The 23619-nt window shown below is 44.7% G+C and overlaps 1 protein-coding gene across 1 annotated transcript in view; it reads right to left on the bottom strand.

Moving 5' to 3' along the window:
* The window catches only part of LOC129700291 (5'-3' exonuclease PLD3-like), a 28175-nt gene extending 12179 nt beyond the window's left edge, over positions 1 to 15996 (bottom strand). Inside the window, exons 1-5 of the mRNA XM_055640645.1 lie at positions 15712 to 15996; positions 13566 to 13749; positions 10184 to 10307; positions 2878 to 3005; positions 1204 to 1404 (exon numbers count right to left, since the gene is read on the bottom strand). Coding sequence (XP_055496620.1) covers positions 1204 to 1404; positions 2878 to 3005; positions 10184 to 10307; positions 13566 to 13749; positions 15712 to 15833 — 759 coding nt within the window. The 5' untranslated portion in view covers positions 15834 to 15996. The remainder of the gene's footprint in view (positions 1 to 1203; positions 1405 to 2877; positions 3006 to 10183; positions 10308 to 13565; positions 13750 to 15711) is intronic.
* Between the last annotated feature and the right edge of the window lie 7623 nt (positions 15997 to 23619).

Here is a 23619-nt window from a genome sequence, read left to right as displayed (position 1 = left end):
TCAAATCCTTCACTACCCAGACATCCAATCACAGGCAATCTGCCAAAGATCCAGGCTTGAATTTATTTATGTTATTCTTTTTGTTTGTCCTAATAACTCATATGCGTACTTTGCAAGAAAATACTACACAAAGATATTGCTCAGTTTTGGTCACCCTGCTATAGGAAGGAAAGAGTGCAGAGAAGATTTACGAGGAGGTTGCCAGGACTTGAGGCAGTTTAGGACAGGTTAAGATTTTATTCGATGGATCACAGGAGGAAGAGGGGTGATCTTAAAGAGGTGTAGAAGATCATGAATGGAACAGATGGGGGAAATACAAAAGTATGCATATGTCTTTTGCACAGAGTAGGGGAATGAGAGGAGAAAGATTTAATAGAAACCTGAGGGGCAATATTTTCACATAGAAAGTGGTGGAAGGAGTTCCCAGAGGAGATGGTTGAGGCAGGTACTATAGCAACATTGAAAATACATTTGGATGGGTTCATGGATAAGAAAGGTTTAGAGGGGTATGGGTTAAACCGGGCAGGTGGGACGAGTGTAGATGGAGGATCTTGGTTGGCATGGGCAAGTTGGGCTGAAGGGCCCGTTTCCATGCTGTACGACTGTAATATTAGTATTTATTTCCATTGTGTGTGTTTCAGCCTCAGAAGTGGAACTTAACGTTTCTTTCATATGTGTCTGCACAAATACCTCCCTTCAGTAAAGATGGTTTGGGTAGCACTGAAGCCATTGTTAAGGTGCAAACACCCTACTAGGAATTAGTACAGATGCACCCACATTAGGATTTAGATCCATGCTCACAGATGAAGTCCAGAAGCGACAATTAGAAAAAGGTGCTGATGAACAGTCTTAGCTAACCAACCTAGCCATGCAGACTTCATAAACTTTGTATTTTAAAAAGAAATAATCCAAGCATTAACGATTTCTATAGCCATTATAGAATGCGGACTAAGCAAGGTCTGAGGGTCAATCTTCATAAATTCCCCAATAATTGAAAAATATGCTCTCAAAACCTTATGGCAATATCAATACCAGCACTTATCATGGGGTCTCGAACCCAAACATCACCTATCCATTTTCTCCGGAGATGCTGCTTGACCTGCTGAGTTACTCCAGCATTTTGTGTCTATCATGGCCATTGTTCTTTCAGTTCACAGGTTGTTCTATTCAACACCCTCCTTTATTAAAAAAAAATCTACTCACTGAGAAGTACACCTTTGCAGCAGTTCCATTCAGTTTAACATCAAGAGGTGTTTCTTTATTAAACTTTGTGGAATAAGAAGATGGCCACGGTGTGGGAATGGTGGCATTTGGCAGTCCAAGACTCCAATAAGCTTCAAATATTTTGGCAAAATCATTGGCAAGGCAGCTGCAGTTGTATATCACAGCTCCCAATTCCTTCACCTGGGAAAAAATACATCAATAATATATGACTGTATTTGATAATGCAATAAGAAGTCTAATATCCCATTCATTGGTTTAGAGTGACCAAATAATCCAATTACTTCAGCTATTAAAAACAATTTCAACATTTTTTTAATATTGTGAAGATTACGTTTCTTGTTTCTCTTTCTTCATTGAAAAAAATTAAACTGCTGGTTTATGGTTACTGAACAATTTAATTTTTACGGCAAGGTGCAAATTGCTGGAGTAACTCAGCGGGTCAGACAGCATCTGTTGAGGGAATGGATGGACACTGTTTGGGGCCAGGATGCTTCTTCAGACTGAAGATACACAAAAAGATAGAGTAACTCAGCGGGTCAAGCAGCATCTCTGGAGAAAAAGAATCAATTTCTCCTCTTCCATCTCTCCAGAGATGCTGCCTGACCCGCTGGGTTACTCCAGGTTTTTTTGGTCTGCCTTCGGTTTAAACCAGCATTTGCAGTACCTCCTTACACCCTTCTTCAGGCTGATTGACAGTTGTAAAGTACTAATATCCCAATTTTGTTCAAATTCCCATCTTTCAGTCTTTTGCAGGGTAGGAGGATATTGGGGGTTATCATTTTCAACTATGCACACAATTGGAAACTTCTAATTTCAGGTTCAGATTTTTGGGACCTAGTGATGTAGAATGCTAAGAAAAAACATACAAAGGGGCCACTTTATTATGTAACAAGAGGAGGCTGATAATAAAGCGAAAGTTCCCTCCACATCCATCCCTTCAGCTTTACATTTCACTGCATCTCTCCTCTCCTTATCTGAAACCCTTTAGTCTTTTATTCACCTCTGGCCTTAGGCACACCGCACCCATTCGCCGATCAATCCCCGTCTCCCACCCCCCTCCCCTCTCACCTGTATCCACCTATCCCTAGCCAGGCTTTGACTCTCCCCAGCTCTCTATTCCAGTTTACTTCCCCTAATCTGAAGAAGAGTCCCGACCCGAAATGGCATCTATCCATTCCTTCCACATATGCTGTCTGATCTCCTGAGTTCCTCCAGTATTTTTAGTTTTACATATATGTCATATTTGACAATAATTTTCAATTAGGATTGATGGTGATCTTACAAGGAGGACTACTTTATATTCTACACAATGTAGATGCCTCAGGTTTACATTTGAGTTTGACCAAATTGTGCTGCAGACTAGATTAGTTTATTGAAATACATACCAGGGTGCAATTAATTTCATTGTTCACATGAAGCACTCAAACTCACACGTAAATACAATGACAGGCACAAGAAAGCCTCTTAAATGTCACATTATATCTGCTTCAACCACCAACCTTGGTTAGCATGTTCAAGGCACTCATCACCCTCTGTGTAAAAAAAGTGTCCTTCGCATCTCCTTTAAACTCCCCCCACCCCCCCTCCCACCTTAAAGCTGTGTTGAAGATAACAATCAATGGGACGGTTTTATGACCGAATAGTTCTGCATACCTGAGTTAATGCTCTCCAATCCATATTAGCACTTCCAATATAAATATGTTTGTTGTCCACAATCCAGAATTTTGAATGAAGCACACCACTCGCTATTTTTTGAAAATTCACTTTCCTGATTTGAATTCCTGTAATTTAAAATACTTTTCTCAAAATGAAACATTACTTACAATGTTACACAATTTTATGTTCAAATAAAATGTTAGGCAGCATCTTTGGAGAGCTTGGATAAGTGATATTTTGGATGATGGTACCATCTTCTGACAGGTTTTCGTGGAGGGGGGGGGGGGTTAAGAAAGCTGTAAAAGAGGTGGGGTCAGAACAAAGCCTACTGGATGCAGGAGGGAAAGGTTTTTGTTGCAGTTCCTCGTTTCTACAATCTACTACATCCGGTGTTCCTGATGTGGTCTCAATGCATCGGCGAGACCAAATGTAGACTCAGTGACCATTTCGCTGAACACCAATGCCCGCTAAAGCCCTCTGGATCTTCTGGATACTAACCATTTTACCTCCCCTTCCCATTCCCACACTAACCTTTCGGTCCTGGTCCTTCTCCATTGCCAAAGTGAGGTTACATGCAAACTGGAAGAACAGCACCGCTCATATTCCACTTGGGTAGCTTAACGGTATTAACATTGATTACTCCAATTTCAGGTAAACCCATTCCTCTTTCTTCCCCCACCCCCTACCCCACTCTCCTCTGTGCTCCACCTGGACTGGCACCAATTTCTCCCCTCCCCACCTCTGCCCTTTCCACCTCCATTTCTTCCACTAACAAATCACTCCACCCCCCCCCTCCCCTGTTTCCACCTCTGTCCTGCTCCACCTGTCTCTCTAGCATTCTCCCCCCCCCCCCCCCCCCACCCCACCACAACCAGTCCAAACCTAAAACCTCACCTATTCATGTTCTCCAGAGATGCTGTCTGACCCGATGAGTTACTCCAGCACTTTGTGTTTTCTTCCACAGCACAGTAAATGTTCTACCAAATGATATAGCACCAAAATATGTTTTCTTCCAGAGATTATTATCCCATGTACCAGGGTATAGTGAAAAGCTTTTTGTTGTGTGCTATCCAATCAGCAAAAAGAGTATACATGTTTACAATCAAGCCGTCCACAGTTGTACAGATACAGAATAAAAGGTATAATGTTTAGTGCAAGATGAATTGCAGTAAAGTCTGATTAAAGATAGCTCAAATGTTCCCAATGTAGTAGATGGTAGCTCAGTACAGCTCTTTGGTTGGTGAGAGGACTGTTTAGTTGCCTGATAAAAGCTGGGAAGAAACGGTCCCTGTATCTGGAGTGATGGGTTTTCAAACTTCGGTACATCTTGCCCGATGGGAGAGGAGAGAAGAGAAGAGGGAGTGACTGGGGTGATTGTCCTTGACTATGCTGGTGGTCTTGCCGCAGCAGCGCAAAGTGTACATGGAGTTAATGGACAGAGGGTTGGTTTGCGAGATTGTCTAGGCTTCCTTCACTACTCTCTGCAATATGAATAATAAGCTGGGTCTTTCACTCCCAGGCAATGCTCCTGCCTTGCTCTACCATGTTTTAAGGTGGAAGTCCTGACATACAGCATTCTGTAGCCAAAGACAACCACATTATTCACACTACCAATTTCAGTATCACCTGTGAACTTGCTGAACTTCTCTCTTACATTCACGCTCAGACTGTTAATGCGTCATTATGCGTCCGTAGAGCTGAGTGGTACCGAAGACGCCGGAAGGAAAGAGCCAGGAAGTGAGCATCCTTCATAGCCAAACCCTTCGGCTTCACCAAACTACTGCCAGGGCAGAAGTGCAGCGGGAGTTTGGCTTGCTCTAAGGAGTAGATCGACCGGCACATCCACACCACCTACAGGAAGGAGGAGCTGGGCCAGTGCAACATCCTGATAAAACCATCTCCATCCATCAAGGGGTTTGATAGTAGAGAGCCACTTCTGAAAGAGGTCCAGGATGTTGTGAAGAGAGAAGATCTAGCTCAGCCCCTGGCCCGAGCGTAGTTACCTACAGGGTCAACAAGAACTGCCCATTGTTACTGAAACTGCTGTGGAAGATCCTGAAAGTCATCTGGAGGAGAGGAAAAGTGGCGCAGCAGTGGCGATTCGCTGAAGGAGTCTGGATCCCAAAGGAGGAAGATTCCAAGAAGATCGATCAGTTCAGGATCATCTCCTTGCTAAGCGTCAAAGGCAAGATTTTCTTCAGCATAGTGGCGAGGCAGCTGACCAACTTCCTCTCCAGCAATGGTTACATCGATAGCTCAGTGCAAAAGGGAGGCTTATCTGGAGTGCCGGGGTGTCTAGAGCACACAGGAGTGGTGACACAGCTCATCAGAGAAGCCAGGGAGAACAAGGGTGACCTGACAGTGCTCTGGTTTGACCTGGCCAACGCCAACGGCTCCATCCCACACAAGCTGATCCAGACAGTCATGGCCAAGGATCATGTGCCGGGCCAATGGCAGATCTCATCCTGGTCTATTACAACCAGTTCAGCATGAGAGTCTCATCAGGGTCAGCAACATCAGAGTGGCACAGACTGGAGGTTGGGATCATCACAGGCTGTACCATCTCTGTGATCCTTGTTGCCTTGGCGATGAACATGATCGTCAAGTCTGCTGAGCCAGAGTGCCGGGGCCCTCGGACCAAGTCAGGAATGCGCCAACCACCAATCAGAGCCTTCATGGACGACCTGACTGTCACCACTGAGTCAGTGCCAGGAGGCAGGTGGATCCTGCAGGGGTTGGAGAAACTGATTGGATGGGCAAGGATGAGGTTTAAGCCAGGAAAATCAAGGTCACTGGTGCTGAAGAAGGGCAAAGTCATGGACAGGTTCCGCTTCAGCATCGAAGGGACACCAATCCCAACTGTCTCCGAAAGGCCAGTGAAGAGTCTTGGCAAGGTGTTTAACAGCAGCCTGAAGGATACAGCATCTGTCCAGGCAACCTGTCAGGAGCTGGAGAGCTGGTTCGAGAGCAGTGGACCGGTCGGGGCTTCCCGGCAAGTTCAAGGCATGGATTTACCAGCATGGTATCCTGCCAAGGATACTCTGGCCACTGCTTGTCTACGAAGTCCAAATCGTCATCGAAGAGAGATTGGAGAGGAAAGTCAGCAGCTTTCTCAGAAAGTGGCTGGGACTGCCCAGGAGCCTTAGCAGCATCGCCCTTTACGGAAATAACACCAAGCTTCAGCTGCCCCTGAAGTCCCTGGAGGAGGAGTTCAAGGTGACTCGGGCCAGAGAGGTGATGATGTACAGGGACTCCAGCGACCCCAAGGTGGCTCAAGCAGGGGTAGAGGTGAAAACTGGGAGGAAGTGGAGAGCCGGCAAGTCTCGGATACGCCACAGAGTCCTGGTGGGAGCAGTGTCGCAGGGAAGAGCTGGTCTGGGAATCTTCCCAACTCCCCAGTTTGACAAGGCCAAGGGGAAGGAGAGGCGCAGGCTGGTCCAGGAGGAAGTGAGGGCAGTGGTGGAGGAGGAGAGGTCTACCAGAGCGGTTGGATTGAGGCAGCAGGGAGCCTGGACAAGATGGGAGCAGGCCATGGACTGAAATGTCACATGGACAGGTTCCGCTGCCTCAAAAAGGCTGCCAACATCATCAAGGACCCATACCATCCTGGCCACACACTCATCTCTCCGTTGCCATCAGGTAGAAGGTACAGGAGCCTGAAATCTGCAACATCCAGGTTCAGGAACAGCTTCAGCTTATTAAACACAACTTCAAACAAACTCTGAACTATAACAGTGCACTTTATCTGTATATTTTTGTGTGTGTGTATATATATATATATATATAAAATCAATGGTATATGGACACACTGATCTGAGCTGTATTTATGCCTACAATATCGTTGTGCTGCAGCAAGCAAGAATTTAATTGTCAAATCTGGGACACATGACAATAAACTCTCTTGACTTGACTGACTTGGACTGAGCTCTGGCAGGCTGAACCACAGCGCATCAAGTTCCTGGTCCAGGCAGTGTATGATGTCCTGCCCAGCCCATCGAACCTCTTCATCTGGGGCAAAGCGGAATATCCAGATTGCCAGCAATGCTCAGGCAAGGGGACGTTGGAACACATCCAGAGCTGCTGCCCAAAGTCTCTTGGGCAGGGCCGGTACACATGGCGTCACGACCAGGTTCTCAAACCCATTGCAGAAGCCATCAGCATGGGAATCAGCAGCTGCAGACGAGAACGCCCCACCACCCAGACAATCACCTTCGTGAAGGCCGGAGTGCAGCTGCCAAGAACCACAGCAGCCAGGAATCAGTCAGGAATCCTGGCGACTGCGCAGGACTGGCAGCTTTCCGTAGACCTGGTGAAACAGCTGAAGTTCCCACAGCACATTGCCACGACCACCCTGAGGCCAGATATCCTCCTGGTCTCAGAGGCGACCAAAAACATTGTCTTGTTGGAACTGACTGCCGTGGGAGGACCGTCTGGAGGAGGCCCACGAGCGGAAGATGGCCAAATATGAAGAACTGGTCATAGACTGCCACATGCAGGGCTGGAAGGCAAGGTATATGCCCATCGAGGTTGGCTGTAGAGGTTTTGCAGGGCAATCGCTCTACAAAGCCTAGAGTGCACTGGGCATCAGCGGAGTGGCAAGGAGAAGAGCCATCAAGAACACCACAGAGGCAGCGGAGAAGGCCTCGAGATGGCTCTGGATCAGGAGAGGAGGTCCATAGGGAGGATCAAATGCCACCTGAACACAAGCCATGGTCTGATCAACCATGACTGGGTCGCCTGGGTGAGGGTGTCCGATGTTGAAAGACACAAAACACCCAATGACCCCAGGTTACATCACTGATGATGTGTTCAGGAGCATCAAGAGGTGTATTTTATCAATCACCAATCCCTGCACAGATCACATATAAAATAACCATTGGCCATCACTCACTATCTCCTTTCATTAACCAATTTGAAGGGTCCTGACCCAACATGCCACCTATCCATATTCTCCAGAGAAGCTGCCTGACCTGCTGCTACTCCAGCACTTTTCTTTTTTTTTTGTAAACCAGCATCTGCTGATCTTTGTTTCTCCAATTTCATTTCTTGCCTTGCGTTCCGTAAATGTTAATCTTTTGTACAATATCCCACAGGGCAGCTTGTCCAAGTCCGTATGGACGTCTGTGTAAACCTCATCACCTGCACAATTCTTATTAACACTCTTAGTCATCTCTGCAAAATGTTTGATCATCTATCAGTCTGGGTCTCCCTCAACAAAACCATACTGATCATCCTCAATTAGTCTACACCTCTCCGGGGAGATAAGCACTGTCCCTTGGGACATTTTGCAAACAATTTCCAATCAATGATGTTGGAATCATAGACGTAGAAGTTGTGCATCTTGAATATAGATATTTACTGCCCTTTAGACATCTGTCATCTCCTCTGTGGCCAGGGAATATATGAATATGAAAAAGTACATTTCAAAATTTGTGAGCCCCAAGGTCTCTAATGTGCCTTGTTGGAAAATGAAGCAATGCCCTTTAAGCTTACATTTTGCTTTGCAGTTAAAAAAATGTACTTGATGGGGGCTCTATTGGGAAAAGATCTTAGAAGAAATGTTGGTGACTGTGTGGGAGACAACGTTCAGATGTTCAGTGTTGTGATTATGATCCAGAGGGAAGTATGATAACGCATTGGCTCTGCCATTCGGGAATGCCGTAGAGTTGTGGGAAGAATATTCCTTGGATTTTAAGGTGTAAAGATTACAGAGAAAACTTATGATGATGTTGCCAGGACTTGAGGGCCTGAGCTCCAGGGAGAAGTTGGCCAGGGTAGGACTTTATTCCTTAGAACGCAGGAGGTTGAGGGATGATCTTATAGAGGTGTATAAGATAATGAGGGGAATAGATTGGATGAATGAAGTGGCGTTTACCCAGAGAAGGGGAATCAAGAACCAGAGGACATAGATTTAAGGTGAGAGGGAATAGATTTAGTAAGAACCTGAGGGGCAATTAATTTCACACAGAAGATGGTAGGTATTTGGAATGAACTGGTTAGTTGAGTTAGTCGAGGCATTTAGGTGGCATTTGGGCAGATACATGGACAGGAAAGTTAGAGGGGGATCTTGGCCAAAAGCGGGCTGGTGGTAAATCAGGCATCTTGATCAGCATGGGCAAATTGAGCTGAAGGGCCTGTTTGAGCTGATGGCTGTATGACTGTGAATGAATAAGTTGAGAGTCATATCTTATTCCTGAGACCCGAACACAAAATCCAAACTGAACTCCCCAGTCAGTACAAGACCGAAGGAAAGCTGTTGTGTACCTTTAGATGTACATTTATATCCTGTCTAGTCCCTCAGTTGGACATTAAAAGTCACCCTTGTCAACAACTATGAGTGCAGGTAGATAGGACTAGGGAAGAATAAGAGTTCGGCACGGACTAGAAGGGCTGAGTTGGCCTGTTTCCGTGGTGTAATTGTTATATAGTTAACTAATAATCATCTGATTTTTGTGGCATCTTGCCCTGCATAAATTGCACAGCAGCCGATTACAACAGCAGCACTTCATTTGCTGTCAAATATGTTGTCCTCCATTTTCCTTGCAAAAAATAAATGCCAGTTTTGCAAAAAAACAATTTCTTCCCAGCTGTTACCAATGCTCTTCTGCACTGATTACAAGATTGCTCTCCATTCATAGCAAATGGATTTGAATATAGGAGCAGGGAGGTTCTACTGCAGTTGTACAGGGTCTTGGTGAGACCACACCTGGAGTATTGCGTACAGTTTTGGTCTCCAAATCTGAGGAAAGACATTCTTGCCGTAGAGGAAGTACAGAGAAGGTTCACCAGACTGATTCCTGGGATTTCAGGACTTTCATATGAAGAAAGACTGGATAGACTCGGCTTGTACTCGCTGGAATTTAGAAGATTGAGGGGGGATCTTATAGAAACTTACAACATTCTTAAGGGGTTGGACAGGCTAGATGCAGGAAGATTGTTCCCGATGTTGGGGGAGTCCAGGACAAGGGGTCACAGTTTAAGGATAAAGGGGACCGAGACCGAGATGAGAATAACTTTTTTCACACAGAGAGTGGTGAATCTCTGGAACTCTCTGCCACAGAAGGTAGTTGAGGCCAGTGGCTAAAGGGATCAGGGGATATGGAGAGAAGGCAGGTACAGGATACTGAGTTGGATGATCAGCCATGATAATATTGAATGGCAGTGCAGGCTCGAAGGGCCGAATGGCCTACTCCTGCACCTATTTTCTATGTTTCTATGTTTACTTCCTCGCAAATCAGAAATGAGTTTTCAATGACAGATTCTGTTGAGGTTAGATAGGATGAGAAGTAATTATCAAGCTCACCTTTCTCTTTCAGGATTTCAAGGTCGGTGGAATATTGATGTGGGAATTTCTTCATACTTGATGCAACACGCACATTGACTCTCTTCGATGGCAATTTCCCCAGTTCTTCAAGGATCATTTCACCCTATTGCAGCACATGTTTAAAAAGAGGATAACAAGGTAACGGTCACTCAGTCCTTTCCTCTGATCAGGTAGTACACACTGCAACACACACCAGACACATGGCCAAGAGGAGCTTGACATAAAGACAACATTAATAGCATTCAGGCAGGTGGAAGTGAGCTACTGAAATTGACTCATGAGATGGGAGAGATTGAGAGAGGGTGCTGCAAGTTTGCAAAGACTGAGGAGGGAAATGGCACGAAGAGGCGGGAAGCTGTATGAATTGGTGAAGAATCAATAAAGCAGAGATGTTTTCCGAATTATGTTTTTGCACTGTCTTGTTTTTTTGCACACTTTCTGGTCCAAATGTTCAATGCAATTTTTCTATAATTCACTTCACTTTCCCTCTGGCTTTACATTTCACTCTTCCTCTTGTCTCATTACCCGATACTCTTTTGTCTCCTTTTGATCTCGAGCATTTATCATTCATTCCACCTATTTGCCAATCAAACCCTCCTTCACCTGTATTCACCTATATTCATCTATCACTTGCCCGAATTTGTCCCACCCCCATCTCTCCCAGCTTTCTCCCCCCCTAGTACAATCATCTGAAGTGGGTCGCGATCCAAAACAATGCCTATCCATGCCCTCTATAGATGATCTACTGTCTGATCTACTGACGTTACTCCAACATTTTGTGTTTCTGGAAATTAATTGCATGAATAGACCCCTGTGGAGAGTCGCTGTCTGCTTTCATAATAAAACCCAATATCTTCCACAGTAAAAATGATCCCAATACAAAAAAGATTATAAAGGGGAATAGCGCTACGATTTTGAGGATCACAAAACATGCAGCTAATGCTCTCTAGTGGTGTAATTCCCTTATTGTCATTCAGTGGAATTTTTATGAAAACACATTGGAGTACAAATATTTAACCATAAGTGCAGCACTTCCTCATGCCTTCTAACCCCCACAACAGTCAGGATCCTCAACCTTCCCTCATTATCCCAACATCCCATGCAGATCAAATCCCTCTATCCTCTGCACTTCTTGTACCTATCTAAAAGCTATCAAATCCCGTAAAGTCTATTGTCAAGTACACAAGTACAGTGAGGCACAGGTACAATTACAAATTATTTTTGCAGTAGCATCACAGGCACATAGACGGTAGGCGGCGCGGCTCTGGCCAGCAGCGGCCTCTGCAGCCTGTCCGCGTTTTTATTATTTTATGTCTGTGTTTCTGTGTAGTTTTTGTTATTTTATGTTGGGGTGTGTGTGTGTGGGGGGATGGGGGTGGGGTGGGAGGGGGGGGGGAAACTTTTGAATCTCTCCCTGCACTGGAGACCCGACCTTTTCTCGTCGGGTCTCAGGTGTCGTTGAGGCCGCAACGAGGAGCGGCCTCCAACGGGAAGAAGCCGGGGACTCTGGTGCCGACTTACCGTTGCCGTCGCGGAGCTGGCCAGGACCGGAGCGGGTGGAGCGGTGGAGGAGCGCTGCCGCTGCTGCTGCTGCTGCTGCCGATGCCGCTGCTGAGTCGGAGGCTGCTACTGCGGGTCTGCGAACGGCTCGGACGACCCCGCGCGGCTCCCTGGAGGGAGACCGCTTTTCGGGGCTCCTGCAACGGCGAATTCTCCCGCCCGTGTTGCGGGGTCGAAGAGCTCCTGGAGCGGGGCTTAGCACCACTGCCCCGCGCGGCTTGGAATGGCCGCGGGACTTTGCGAGCGCACACCGGGGGCTCCAACACCAAGACCCGGTGTGCGACCTCGCACCACCCGGCGTGGCTTCAATGGCCGCGGGACAATCGCCATCGCCAGCCGGGGGCTTTGACTTTGACTCTGACATCGGGGGGGGGAGAGTGCAGTGGAGAGATAAGTTTTTTTTTGGCCTTCCATCACAGTTATGTGATGGATGTTTATGTTAAATGTAATTATGTTGTGTCTGGGGTCTATTTGTGTGTAATGTATGGCTGCAGAAACGGCATTTCGTTTGGACCTCCAGGGGTCCAAATGACAATTAAATTGACTCTTGACTCAGACAGACACACAAAAACAAACTATAGATATATTGCACGTAAAATTCCTAACACTTATAAAAGAAGGCATTGGTGCAAAACCAGAATTAGGAAAAAAAACATCCTGCTCCGTTGATTCTTCACCAATTTCCCCATTGTCTTCCCACACTCTTACCATTCTCCCCCTTAGTCTTTGCAAATTCAGAGCATTCTCTCCCAACCTGCCCTGTCCCTTGAGCCAAGCTTCAAGATCAGGACCCACCACTGGTCCTCACTGCCCGACAATACATTTCACTCACCTCCCCCTCAGCCGGCTATCTCTATCCAAATAAATGTTTCCTTGTCCATAAGTCACCTACCATATTACTTCCTCTGTTACTTTATCAGAGAACTCAGTAAGGTTGAAACTCAACTATTCAATGCTGACTGTTCTTGGCCAACTGTTGCCTTGGATGAGAGGGTATTACTGTAGCTACAGGGAGAGGTTGCACAGACTTGAATTGTTTTCGCTGGAGCACCAGGGGTTGTGGGGAGATTTGATAGAAATATATAAAATTATGAGAGGTATAGATAGGGTAGAGAGATAGAACCTTTTTTTCCAGGATGGAAAAATCAAATACAAGAAGGCATATCTTTAAGGTGCCAGGGGCAAAGCTTAAAGGAGATTTGCAGGGCAACTTTTATTTTGCATAGAGGGTGGTGAGTGCCTGAACACACTGCCAGGGTTGGTGGTAGAGATGTACAATAGTGGCATTTAAGGGACTTTTGGATAGACACATGGATATGCAGGGAATGGAGGGATATAGATTATGCGAGGATAGATGATAGATGATCTTGGCATCACGTTTGGTATAGGTATTGTGGACCGAGGGGCCTGTTCTTGCATTGTACTATTCTATGTTTATGTTTCCCCAACTGAGAATTGATTTTCTTTCTGATAAAGGCCTCACGTGGCCTCACCATCGGTAATAATAGTCACTGCTTCGTAATCTACTCATTTTTCCCACTGCTCCATTTTGAACACTCCTCCAGCTCTTCAGTGTCATTGAAGAATCCAAGGGAGATTGAGTGTGTGGCCAATATCTCCATTCCAACTTTGCTCAGAAATCCGCAGGATTTATCCCTCCAACACTGACTTGTTGACCTTGAGCAGAAAGAATCTAATTTTAACCTCATCTAATTTTACATTTCAATTAGGCTCAAAAGATTCAAAACCAAGCATTGAATGTAGGCAGGCATACGGCAAAAGGAAAACTGTGTTTACTTACATATTTAGAAGTAGGATCAGTCACATTTACATCACTTCCAGTAAGAGTCCAATAGAATGCAGCAATGTCCAGGCTGTGGTTGGCCATTTTAATCAGGTCCATCCAGGAGTTGTATATCGATTGATATCCTGTGGCATTTTCCGCATAGACCAACCCATCAGGGACAGTCTCTACAAGAACAAACCTAAAAAAAGTGAGGTTTGCCATTAAATATTCCACGGCATTGAATGGTGTCATCAAAAACAGTTGACCAACAGTGGGACAGTAAATATCAGAGGGACGAGGAGAAAATATCTAATGATATTAATAAGATGAATCGAATTAATACTGAGAAGTTTGTAGGTGCAGATGTGAACATTAAGGATGAAATTAAAAGTTATAAACAGTTAAAGAGATTCCAGTTTCTAGGAGAATATTAAACAGATAGGTCTGCAAGTGACGTTGATTGCATGTTATAAGGAATGTTTTAAAAATTGGTACTATAATCAGTGCAGCAGGAACATGCAAGAATGGATGTTCTAAAGTGATGATTTTTCCAAGGGTAGGAATGTCCAACTCTAGAGGGCATAGTTATAAGGTGTGAGGGGGAAAGCTTAATGGAGATGTGTGAGACAAGTTCTTTTTTACTCAAAGGGTGGTGGGGGCCTGGAGGTGGTGGTGGTGGAGGGTCAGAGGTGGTGGTGGAGGGGATGTGATAGTGGCGTTTCAGAAGCTTTTAGATAGGCACAAGAAGTGCAGAGGATAGAGGATCATGTACAGGCAAATAAGATCAATTTAACTTAGCATCATTCCTGTGCTGTACTGTTCTATGTTCTGTGAAAGATTTTGAGAAGACAAACAATAAATGGTTGTTTCATTGGTTGCCAAATCACACACCAAGTAGCAAAGATACAAGATAAATCCTTTAAGAATGGATGATATCATTAGTTTTATTTTCACAGGGTTAATGAAATAGTGTTTGCAGGGGGTTAAGAAATACAAATGCAGGGGTCATTTTCCCTGATCTTTGTCCGAGCACATGCCTGAAATGAAGGGTGAGAAAAGATTGGCTTAGTGACGTAACCCAGCAAGAATCTATTACTTTTATTTTTCACTGGGATCCTTGAGGAGAGGAAGTTTGAGGTACAGTTCGAACAGATGGAATAATGTGAATATGAAGCACAGTGATGGGTGAGAGTCTGGAATGGGGTTAATGCGAGGTTCCCTGCCTTGATTTGTCATTCAGCAGACCCTGGCCTGCTCCTGTTCAGACATCAGTCTCATTCCTCATTTTCTTACAGACCCTGGCACAGTAACAGTAAGAGATGACAACATCAGTGGGTGAACTACATTTGGGCAGCACCAGAGCGGAAAAAGAACACCCAAAAAAGTGGTTAATCTGACAGCAGTTAAAGTAAAATTGGATACAAGTTCATGTCATATCCATGGAGACTACTCCACATATCAATCATGGTTGATCTATATTTTTCTCTCAGTCCCATTCTCCTAACTTCTCTCTGTAACCTTTGATACCTTACTAATCTAGTACCTGTCAATCTCCGCTTTAAAAATACCCAAAGACTTGTCCTCCACAGCCGTCTGTGGCAATAATTTTCACAGATTCACCACCCCTCTGGCTAAAGAAATGTCTCCTTTTCCCCTTGCTAAAGGTACATCCTTTTATTCTGAACCCATGCCCTTTGGTCCTAGACTCTCCCACTGGTGGACACATCCTCTCCATATCCACTCTATCTAGGCCTTTCATTATACGGTAAGTTTCAAATGATATTCCCCTCATCCTTCTAAACTCCAGCCAGTATCTATGCAAGGAAGGAAAGCAGCTGGCAAACAAGAGCTAACATGGCAATGAAATTAGAGTTGATGGTACAATGACTTTGACAATGACAATGACTTTGGGATTGTGTTGAGTGTTTGTTTTGTTATTTATTCTATGTTATGACTGCAGGCTAAACCATTTCAATAAAATTGAATCCAATCCAATCCAATCCAAAAGTTGAGGAACCTTCACCTTAAAATGTGCAATGCCCAATTTTTCTTTAGTAACTGGGATTTCAGTGATACCTGATAAAACTAAATTCAATTCCAGCGATTGCCGTGACAATTTCATAATTTTCTTTCAACAGAATTGGTGACACTAGCTTCTCACCTGCAAGGATCACCACAAGTTGTGCCATGATGTTCGTTCCAAGCTTTGTCAATGCCTGGAGGATATTCCGTTAATTTGCTTCCAATCTGGATAACTGCCAAGCTCAACAAGCAAAGGATCATAAATGACAAGAAAACACCTGATCCACGTTCCTAAAATGCAGCAGAATACAACATTATCTTTTAAAATATGTTGAAAATAGCAAATGACAATCTGAGTTTCTTCTGTGTGTTTCTCTTGTTTCTTTGCCTTTCAATATGGACCTTAGATCCATTGGGTCAATTATTAAACTAAGCATCATTATAGCTAAGTATTTATAAATATCATTAATCAATTTGCTTAGTTTACATATAATGAGAATAAGTGCAAAGATAAGTTGAAACAGACATTTTGTTTATTGAAAAGATTAAGTTTATTATAAAACTGTTCTTCATAGTTTACATCCAATTTAACAACACTAAGCTAAATTTTTGCTTGGGGTAGTATCTTCAAATTTCTAATCTTTATCTATGGTCAATCTTTGGGATAATTACCAGAGGCATCATGATCGTAGGTCACTTCATTAGTTTAAGTCTACATTAACATTGGATTAATCTCCAAAACCTTTAGAGATATATTTTCCAAATTTCATAACTAGCAAAACATCTCACCAGCAAGGTTCTACATTTAATGTGCTGCTGCTGATTGTGGTAGAAATTGATTTAGAGGGAAATGAATGGAAAATGAAAAGCGTAGACTTCGCAGATTTGCTTCGAGATTTTATTGCATGATATCATGGAGAGATGGCTGCAGTAAAACTGACCACCAGTTCTCTGACTTCACAGCAGAATTAGCCGACAGTTATACTGTGCAGTAAACAACTTTTATTTTTTGTTAGATGCAGCTATCCGAAAATAAACTATCTACTACATGGGTACCAATTATTTCATTAGTAACAAAATACTTTTCGCTTATGTTAATCTTATTCAACAACAGATGGTTAATACAAGTCAAACACAACACAAGGGAATCTTGACATTATTCTCTCATTTTTCAAGCAGCTCACATCACCATCCCCGTTCTGAGCCAATCATAAGCCTCCCATTTACTGCAACGTATCTACGTTATAAGCAGTAGGGGGCGCGGGTGATCTACTGTAACTTCTCAGAGAAAGTTAAACACTCTTTGTTAATTTCTCGACTATTTCACCGCGGCGTTGGAGACTCGCCACTGGTCAACCTGACGTCCAGGGAGCGGGTCCGAGGAGACCGTTCTCCTGTCGCTGGACGGGAGCAGGAATGACCGACTCTGAACGCAGTCCAGGCAGCGGCCGTGACACGACACCAGGCGCTGCTCCGGACAGGCCCCCGCCACGGGCGCTCCAGCGCTGCGAGGGAGGAAGAGAGAGGGAGGGGAGGGTTTCCCATTGCCAACCAAGATGCCCCATCTACACTAGTCCCATTGGCCCATGTTTGGCCCATATCCCTCTAAACCTTTCCTAACTATGTATCTGTCCACATGTTGTTAAATGTTATATCCAAATGCTGTTTTTTTAAATATATTTCTTTGCAGAATAAGTAGTTCCATGCACTTGAGTATCATTGGATCTGGTGCAAATATACCGCTGCTCCTCAATGAACTAATTTCTAATTATAGTTATCACAAGATTCTCTTCGTCCAATTAATGTTTTTGCATAATGATAGAAAATAATGCTCATGCCATAATTCTCATATTAAAGGGCTGTTTTACTTATTTCAACATTTAAAATTTCAATAGACAATAGGTGCAGGAATTAGGCCATTTGGCCCTTTGATCCAGCACAGCCATTCAATGTGATCATGGCTGATCATCTTCAATCAGTACCCTGTTCCTGCCTTTTCCCCATGTCCCCTGACTCCGCTAGTTTTAAGAGCCCTATCTAGCTTTCTCATGAAAGCATCCAGAGAACCTGCCTCCACCGCCCTCTGAGGCAGAGAATTCCACAGACTCACAACTCTTTGTGTGAAAAAGTGTTTCCTCGTCTCTGTTCTAAATGGCTTACCCCTTATACTTAAACTGTGCCCCTGGTTCTGGACTTCCCCAATATCGGGAACATGTTTCCTGCCTCTAGCGTGTTCAAACCCTTAATAATCTTATGTGTTTCAATAAGATCCCCTCTCATCCTTCTAAACTCCAGAGATTGCAAGCCCAGCCGCTCCATTCTCTCAGCATATGACAATCCCGCCATCCCAGGAATTAACCTTGTAAACCTACGCTGCACTCCCTCAATAGTAAGAATGTCCTTCCCCAAATTAGGGGACCAAAACTGCACACAATACTCCAGGTGTGGTCTCACTAGGGCTCTATATAACTGCAGAAGGACCTCTTTGCTCCTCTACTCAACTCCTCTTGTTATGAAGGCCAACATGCCATTCGTTTTCTTCAATGCCTGCTGTACCTCTGACAGCTGTCATTCATCAAAGAATCTAAAACAGTGGAACATTTTCCTGAATACATAATGAACTGATCAAATTCCTTATTCATTAATCTATGCAGAAAACAATTTTAATTTAGTCTTTGAATTATATTTTTTCCAGTTGCCTCTCTCTCACCTGTATCAATCTATTACCTGCTTGGCTTTGTTTTGTTGTTCCGTTCTCCTTACAGGCTTATAGGCTTTGGTGAGAATTGTAAATTGTCCCTAGTGCGTAGGATAGTGCTAGTGCACGGTGATGGCTGATTGGCGCGGTCTCGGTGGGCGGGCCTGGTTCCGCGCTGTATCTCTGAACTCGAAAACTTATAAAAACAAAAAAAGTATAGATGGGGCATCTTGGTCGGCATGGGCAAGTTGGGCCGAAGGGCCTGTTTTCGTACTGTATGACAATGACTCTAATTGTGTGCATCTTGGGCTTTGCATTATTACTTACCCATTTGTTGAAGTATTTCCTGCTTTTAACATTCAGCATGTGCAGCAGTCTATGCACCAGGTTTCTGAACAGCTTCATCTGTACAAAAGAAAGGTCATACTGTATCTTGGCATTGCATTGTGGTGTTACGTTTACAGCTCTCTAAGATAATTGAGGTCACACAGTAAACTTCTGTCAACATAAGTATTTAGGTATGCAGGGCTGCCAACATTGGGTGAGAGTTGGGAGTGAGAAATTGCGAGAGGCCAAGCCCGAGGGAGCATAGGGGTGGGGTGGGGGGGGGGGGGTGGAAGGACAATGTCCCCCTCCCATTGGAATTGTGCAATATGGTGCATACTGCAGCGAGTCTTTTAACTTACACTTGAATACAATATATATGCTTTAAATTGGATTGGAGCGTTTTTGAAAGGGGGGAGGCTGTGCGATCACTGATCACTGGCCTTGGGGGTACCCGGTGAGGGAGTGGAGCAACCGAGTGGGGAGAGGGTGTGGAAGAAGGGGGTCCCCCCTCCAAGGGTAGGAACTTTTTGAAATTTGATGTATTAAAATCATGTATTAGTGCACTGTAGAAGTATGATTTTAATGTTTTTTGTATGAAGTATTTTTAAGAGGTAACTTTTTAAGGGGTAACTTTATCCACACAAAGGGTGGTGGGTGTATGGAACAAGCTGCCAGAGGAGGTAGTTGAGGCAGGGACCATCCCAACATTTAAGAAAATGTTAGACTGATACATGGATAGGCCAGGTTTGGAGGGATATGGACCAAATGCAGGTGGTGTAGCTGGGACATGTTGGCGGGTGTGGGCAAGTTGCGCCGAAGGGCCTGTTTTCACACTGTATCACTCTATGACTACATTATACCTCCGCCATGCATAAATGCTTCAAAATCAAGTGATCGAGTTTTATTGCCATATACTCAAGCATAGAAACATAGAAAATAGGTGCAGGAATAGGCCATCGACCCTTCGAGCCAGCACTGCCATTCAATATGATCATGGCTATTCACCTAAAATCAGTACATCTTTCCTGTTTTTCCCCCATATCCCTTGATGTTGTTAGTCCCAAGAACTAAATCTAACTCTCTCTTGAAAACATCAAGTGAATTGGCCTGCACTGCCTTCTATGGCAGAGAATTCCATATTCACAACTCTCTGCGTGAAGAAAGTTTGTCCTCCATCTCAGTCCTAACTGGCCCCCCCCTTTATTCTTAAATTGTGACCCCTGGTTCTGAACGCCCCCAACATCGGGAACATTTTTCCTACAGTTACAGTAAGTGAAATTCGAGCAGGCAAGCAGGGTGCTTTCTCCAACCACTCCCATTTGAAGTCCACTATCTTCTACCCAGTGCTTGGTACTTACTTCCAGCAGCCACTGGTTGTCCTCCAGGATGCACTCTCTCTCCTCTCAACCCCCCTCTCTCTCCCCCTCTATCTCTCCCCTCCATCTCTCTTCCCCCCCTCTCTCTCTCTCTCTCCTCTCCTCTCCCCTCTCTCCCCTGTCTACCCCTCTCCCCTCTCTCCCCTTCCCTCTCTTCTCCCTCTCCCCCCTCTCTCTTTTTCCTCTCTCCCCCTCTCCCTCCGTCCCACCTCAACCCCCCCTCTCTCTCCCTCTCCCCTCCCCCCTCTCCTCCCCCTCTCTCCCCTTTCCCCTCCCTCTCTCTCTCCCCTAACCTCTCTCCCCCCTCTCTTCCCCCCTTCTCTCTCTCCCGCCCCCCTCCCTCCCCCCTCCCTCTCTCTTTCTCGCCCTCTCCCTCTCTCTCTCTCCCTCTCTCTCTCCCTCGCCCTCCTCTCTCCCCTCTCTCTCTCTCTCTGTCTCTCATTCCCTCACTCTTTCTCCCCTCTCTATCCCTCTCTCTTCCCCCCCTCTCTCTCTCTCATCTCTTTCCTCCTCCCCCATCTCTCTCTTCCCCGTTTCTCTCTCCCTCTCCCTCTCCCCTTTGTCCCCCCTCTCTCTCTTTCCACCCCTCTCTCTCTTTCCCCCTCTCTATCTCGTCTTTCCCCTCTCTCTCTATTCTCCCCTCTCTCTCTCCCCCTCTCTCCCTCTCTTCTCTCCCTCCCCTACCCCCCTCCCCTCTCCCCTCTCCCCCCCCCCTCTCCCCCCCTCCCCCCTTCCTTCTATCCCTCCTCTCCCCCCCCCCCCCCCCCCCCCCTCCCCCTCTCTCCTTTCACCCCTCTCTCCCCCCTGTCTCCTTTCCCTCTCTCTCTCTCCACCTCCCTTTGAGAGTCTGTCCCTTCGGCAAATACTCGTCAACCCCGCAAACTCGCCAGCCCCGGCTCCCCGCATCTGTATCCGCCCGCTGCTTCCACCCCTCCCTCAGCCCCGGCTCTCCAACACCCGCGGACCATGCAGTTTATCCGAGTTTTGAAATTTTTGTTGATCACAGAATTTCTCACCACAGAGCGTGAGAAATGTCTGATCAGCGTGAGGGCGTGAGAGTTTGCTTGAGGGCGTGAGTCTCACGCGCAAAGCGTGAGAGTTGGCAGCCCTGGGTATGTCACAACTTAAATAACTCATCTATGTTTTCTCACATGGTTGTATGCAAGGACTTCACTTCCATAACACTAGGTGGCAGATCAAAGCCATAAAATATATCAAACATTGAAAAGCTTGGATTTCCCATTCAAATATGGAATAATTCAGTGGGTCAGGCAGCATCTCTAGAGTCGCTCCACCACTTTGTGTCTTTTTTTGTCAACCTGTATCAACTTATCCTCGTATCTACCTTTGGATTTTCCATTGTAAGGCAAGTGACGTGCAAGATACATGAAGGGAAATCAAGAACATGTGGACACAGGTTTAAAGTGAGAGGGGAAAGATTTGATAGGATCCCCAGGGGCAACCTTGTCCTTTCACCAGGCAAAGGACATTTATTGTCACATACACCATTTCTGGTGCAGTGAAATTTGAGGGTGGTGGATATTATTATTATTATTATTAAAGCTTTATTTCAGACACAGGTCCATATACACATCAAACAGTACAAAGAATTACAAAGATACATTAAGAAATTGCATATTAGCCTAAAATATATATAAGCTATTGCACCAATGCCATCTTAGCCTAGAAGTGAATCTATAGCAACTTTTCAGAGGGCTGACTAAGGCTTCAATTATGTGGTTCTCTGACTTGTCCAGGCGACACATACAACTAAACATCAGCTGTCTTAAGAGTGCCTCACAGGTTGGCACTCTTGTGGACACAAACAATTGACTGGCACTATGCCACCTAGGGACACGAAGTAGCAACCTCATTGCATCATTGCATGCTACCTTAAGCCTCTGCATACTCTTTTTCTTATACTTAGACCACAATTGAGCAGTATATAACGGTGTGATGTAGGTTCTGAACAGGGAACACTTCACATGGTCAGAGCACATATAAAACTTCCTTATAAGCATGTTGGCTTGAAGATAAATTTTACAGCGCTGTCGGTATATAGAGCTGCCAGAGGAGTAGTTGAGGCAGGTACTATAACAACATTTAAAATATATTTGGACAGGTACATGGATAAGGATGGTTTAGAGGAATAAGGGCCAACACAGACAGGTAAGACTAATACAGATGGAGCATCTTGGTTGGCATAGGCAAGTTGGGCCAAAGGGCCTTTTCAGTGCTGCATGATTCTATGACACTACACAGGTTGGTCAACTTATTTTTACAATGGTAAGAACTAGTATGTATCCTATCTGCTGTTCATTCAAGGTTGCAATTAAAGATATTGTCAAATATAAAGTCACATTATTTTTTATAAGCACAATTTTGCTCATTTGAAAAATTTAGTTACAGATAATAATTTAATTTTAAAGAATTTTGAACAGCATTGAACTTTTGTTTTGAGCAGAGCTTAGTGTGAAACATCAACATAGAGGGGAAGGGATTATTCCAGGGTCACCTACATGTGCTTCCCGCGGAGAAAGTATCAGCAGAAACAAGAGAAATGGAGGTAAGGGATGGGGTGAGACCTAATGGGTCAGATATGCTGGAAAGGTTGACTATGCGTGGAGCGAATACGTTACCTGGAGTTTCACTCCAGTTTTCTTAGAAAAGTGTATGAGGATATGCTGCAAACTAAAGGATGATCAACTTAAAATTGGTGGTGGTTAAGTATCAATAACAATAATCTGTGAAAATAAAGTAACAGGTACTTGGAGAGAAGAAAAGACACATTGTGCTGGATTAACTCAGCAGGTCAGGCAGCATCTCTGGAGAACATGGATAGGTGACGTTTCTGGTCAGGACCCTTTAACTGACACTTATCCATGTGCTCCTGAGATGCTGCCTGACCCGCTGATTTACCCCAGAACTTTACATGTGTTTTTGCCAGATTAAATAGTTGAGGCAGGCAACATTTAAAATACATCTGGACAGGTACATGGCGAAGGAAGGTTTAGAGAGTTATGGGTCAAGTTCAGACAAATGGGACTTGCTTGGATTGGGCACCTTGGTCGGCATGGCCGAGTTGGGCTGAACGGCCTGGCTCCGTGCTCAGATATCTAACATGCAAATGTTGCACATTCAGCACTGAACCCTGGTCGCTGAAACTGAGGCAGCAGCTTCAGCTGTGCCACTGTGCTGCCCACTTCTTTGTTTTTTGTTTTTTTTTAATTAAAAAAAATCAATACACATGAGTATAAAATATTGACCAATCTCTGTTACTAATATGAATAAGACACTATTTTGAAACCCTAATATACAAGTTGAGGAAGTAGGAATTTACAAACAGGAAGCAGCTATGTACACCAGATAAAGCACTTTTGGAACTAAATTAAGCAATGGCCAAGATTGGATGGTGATAAATAACTGTGTAGCGATTAATGTCACTTTTATAATGGAAAACAAATTGGCAGCCACGTCTAGTTAAAGTGCAAATAAGAATTTAACTGCCTTCAGTTCCTCTGGGCTGCTGGTTAAGTTTGGGTTTAATGAATGTTTGTACAACAGGGAAACTGAATTAAACAGAGGGGATTTTATTTAGTGAAAATCAAAAGTTAAAGCTGCTGGTACCGGAATTTAAAAATCCCAG

This window comes from Leucoraja erinacea, chromosome 9, assembly GCF_028641065.1.
Source record: "Leucoraja erinacea ecotype New England chromosome 9, Leri_hhj_1, whole genome shotgun sequence".
Taxonomy (NCBI): domain Eukaryota; kingdom Metazoa; phylum Chordata; class Chondrichthyes; order Rajiformes; family Rajidae; genus Leucoraja; species Leucoraja erinaceus.
Note: the sequence above shows the minus strand (reverse complement) of the source record. Positions and strands in the feature narration are given on the sequence as shown.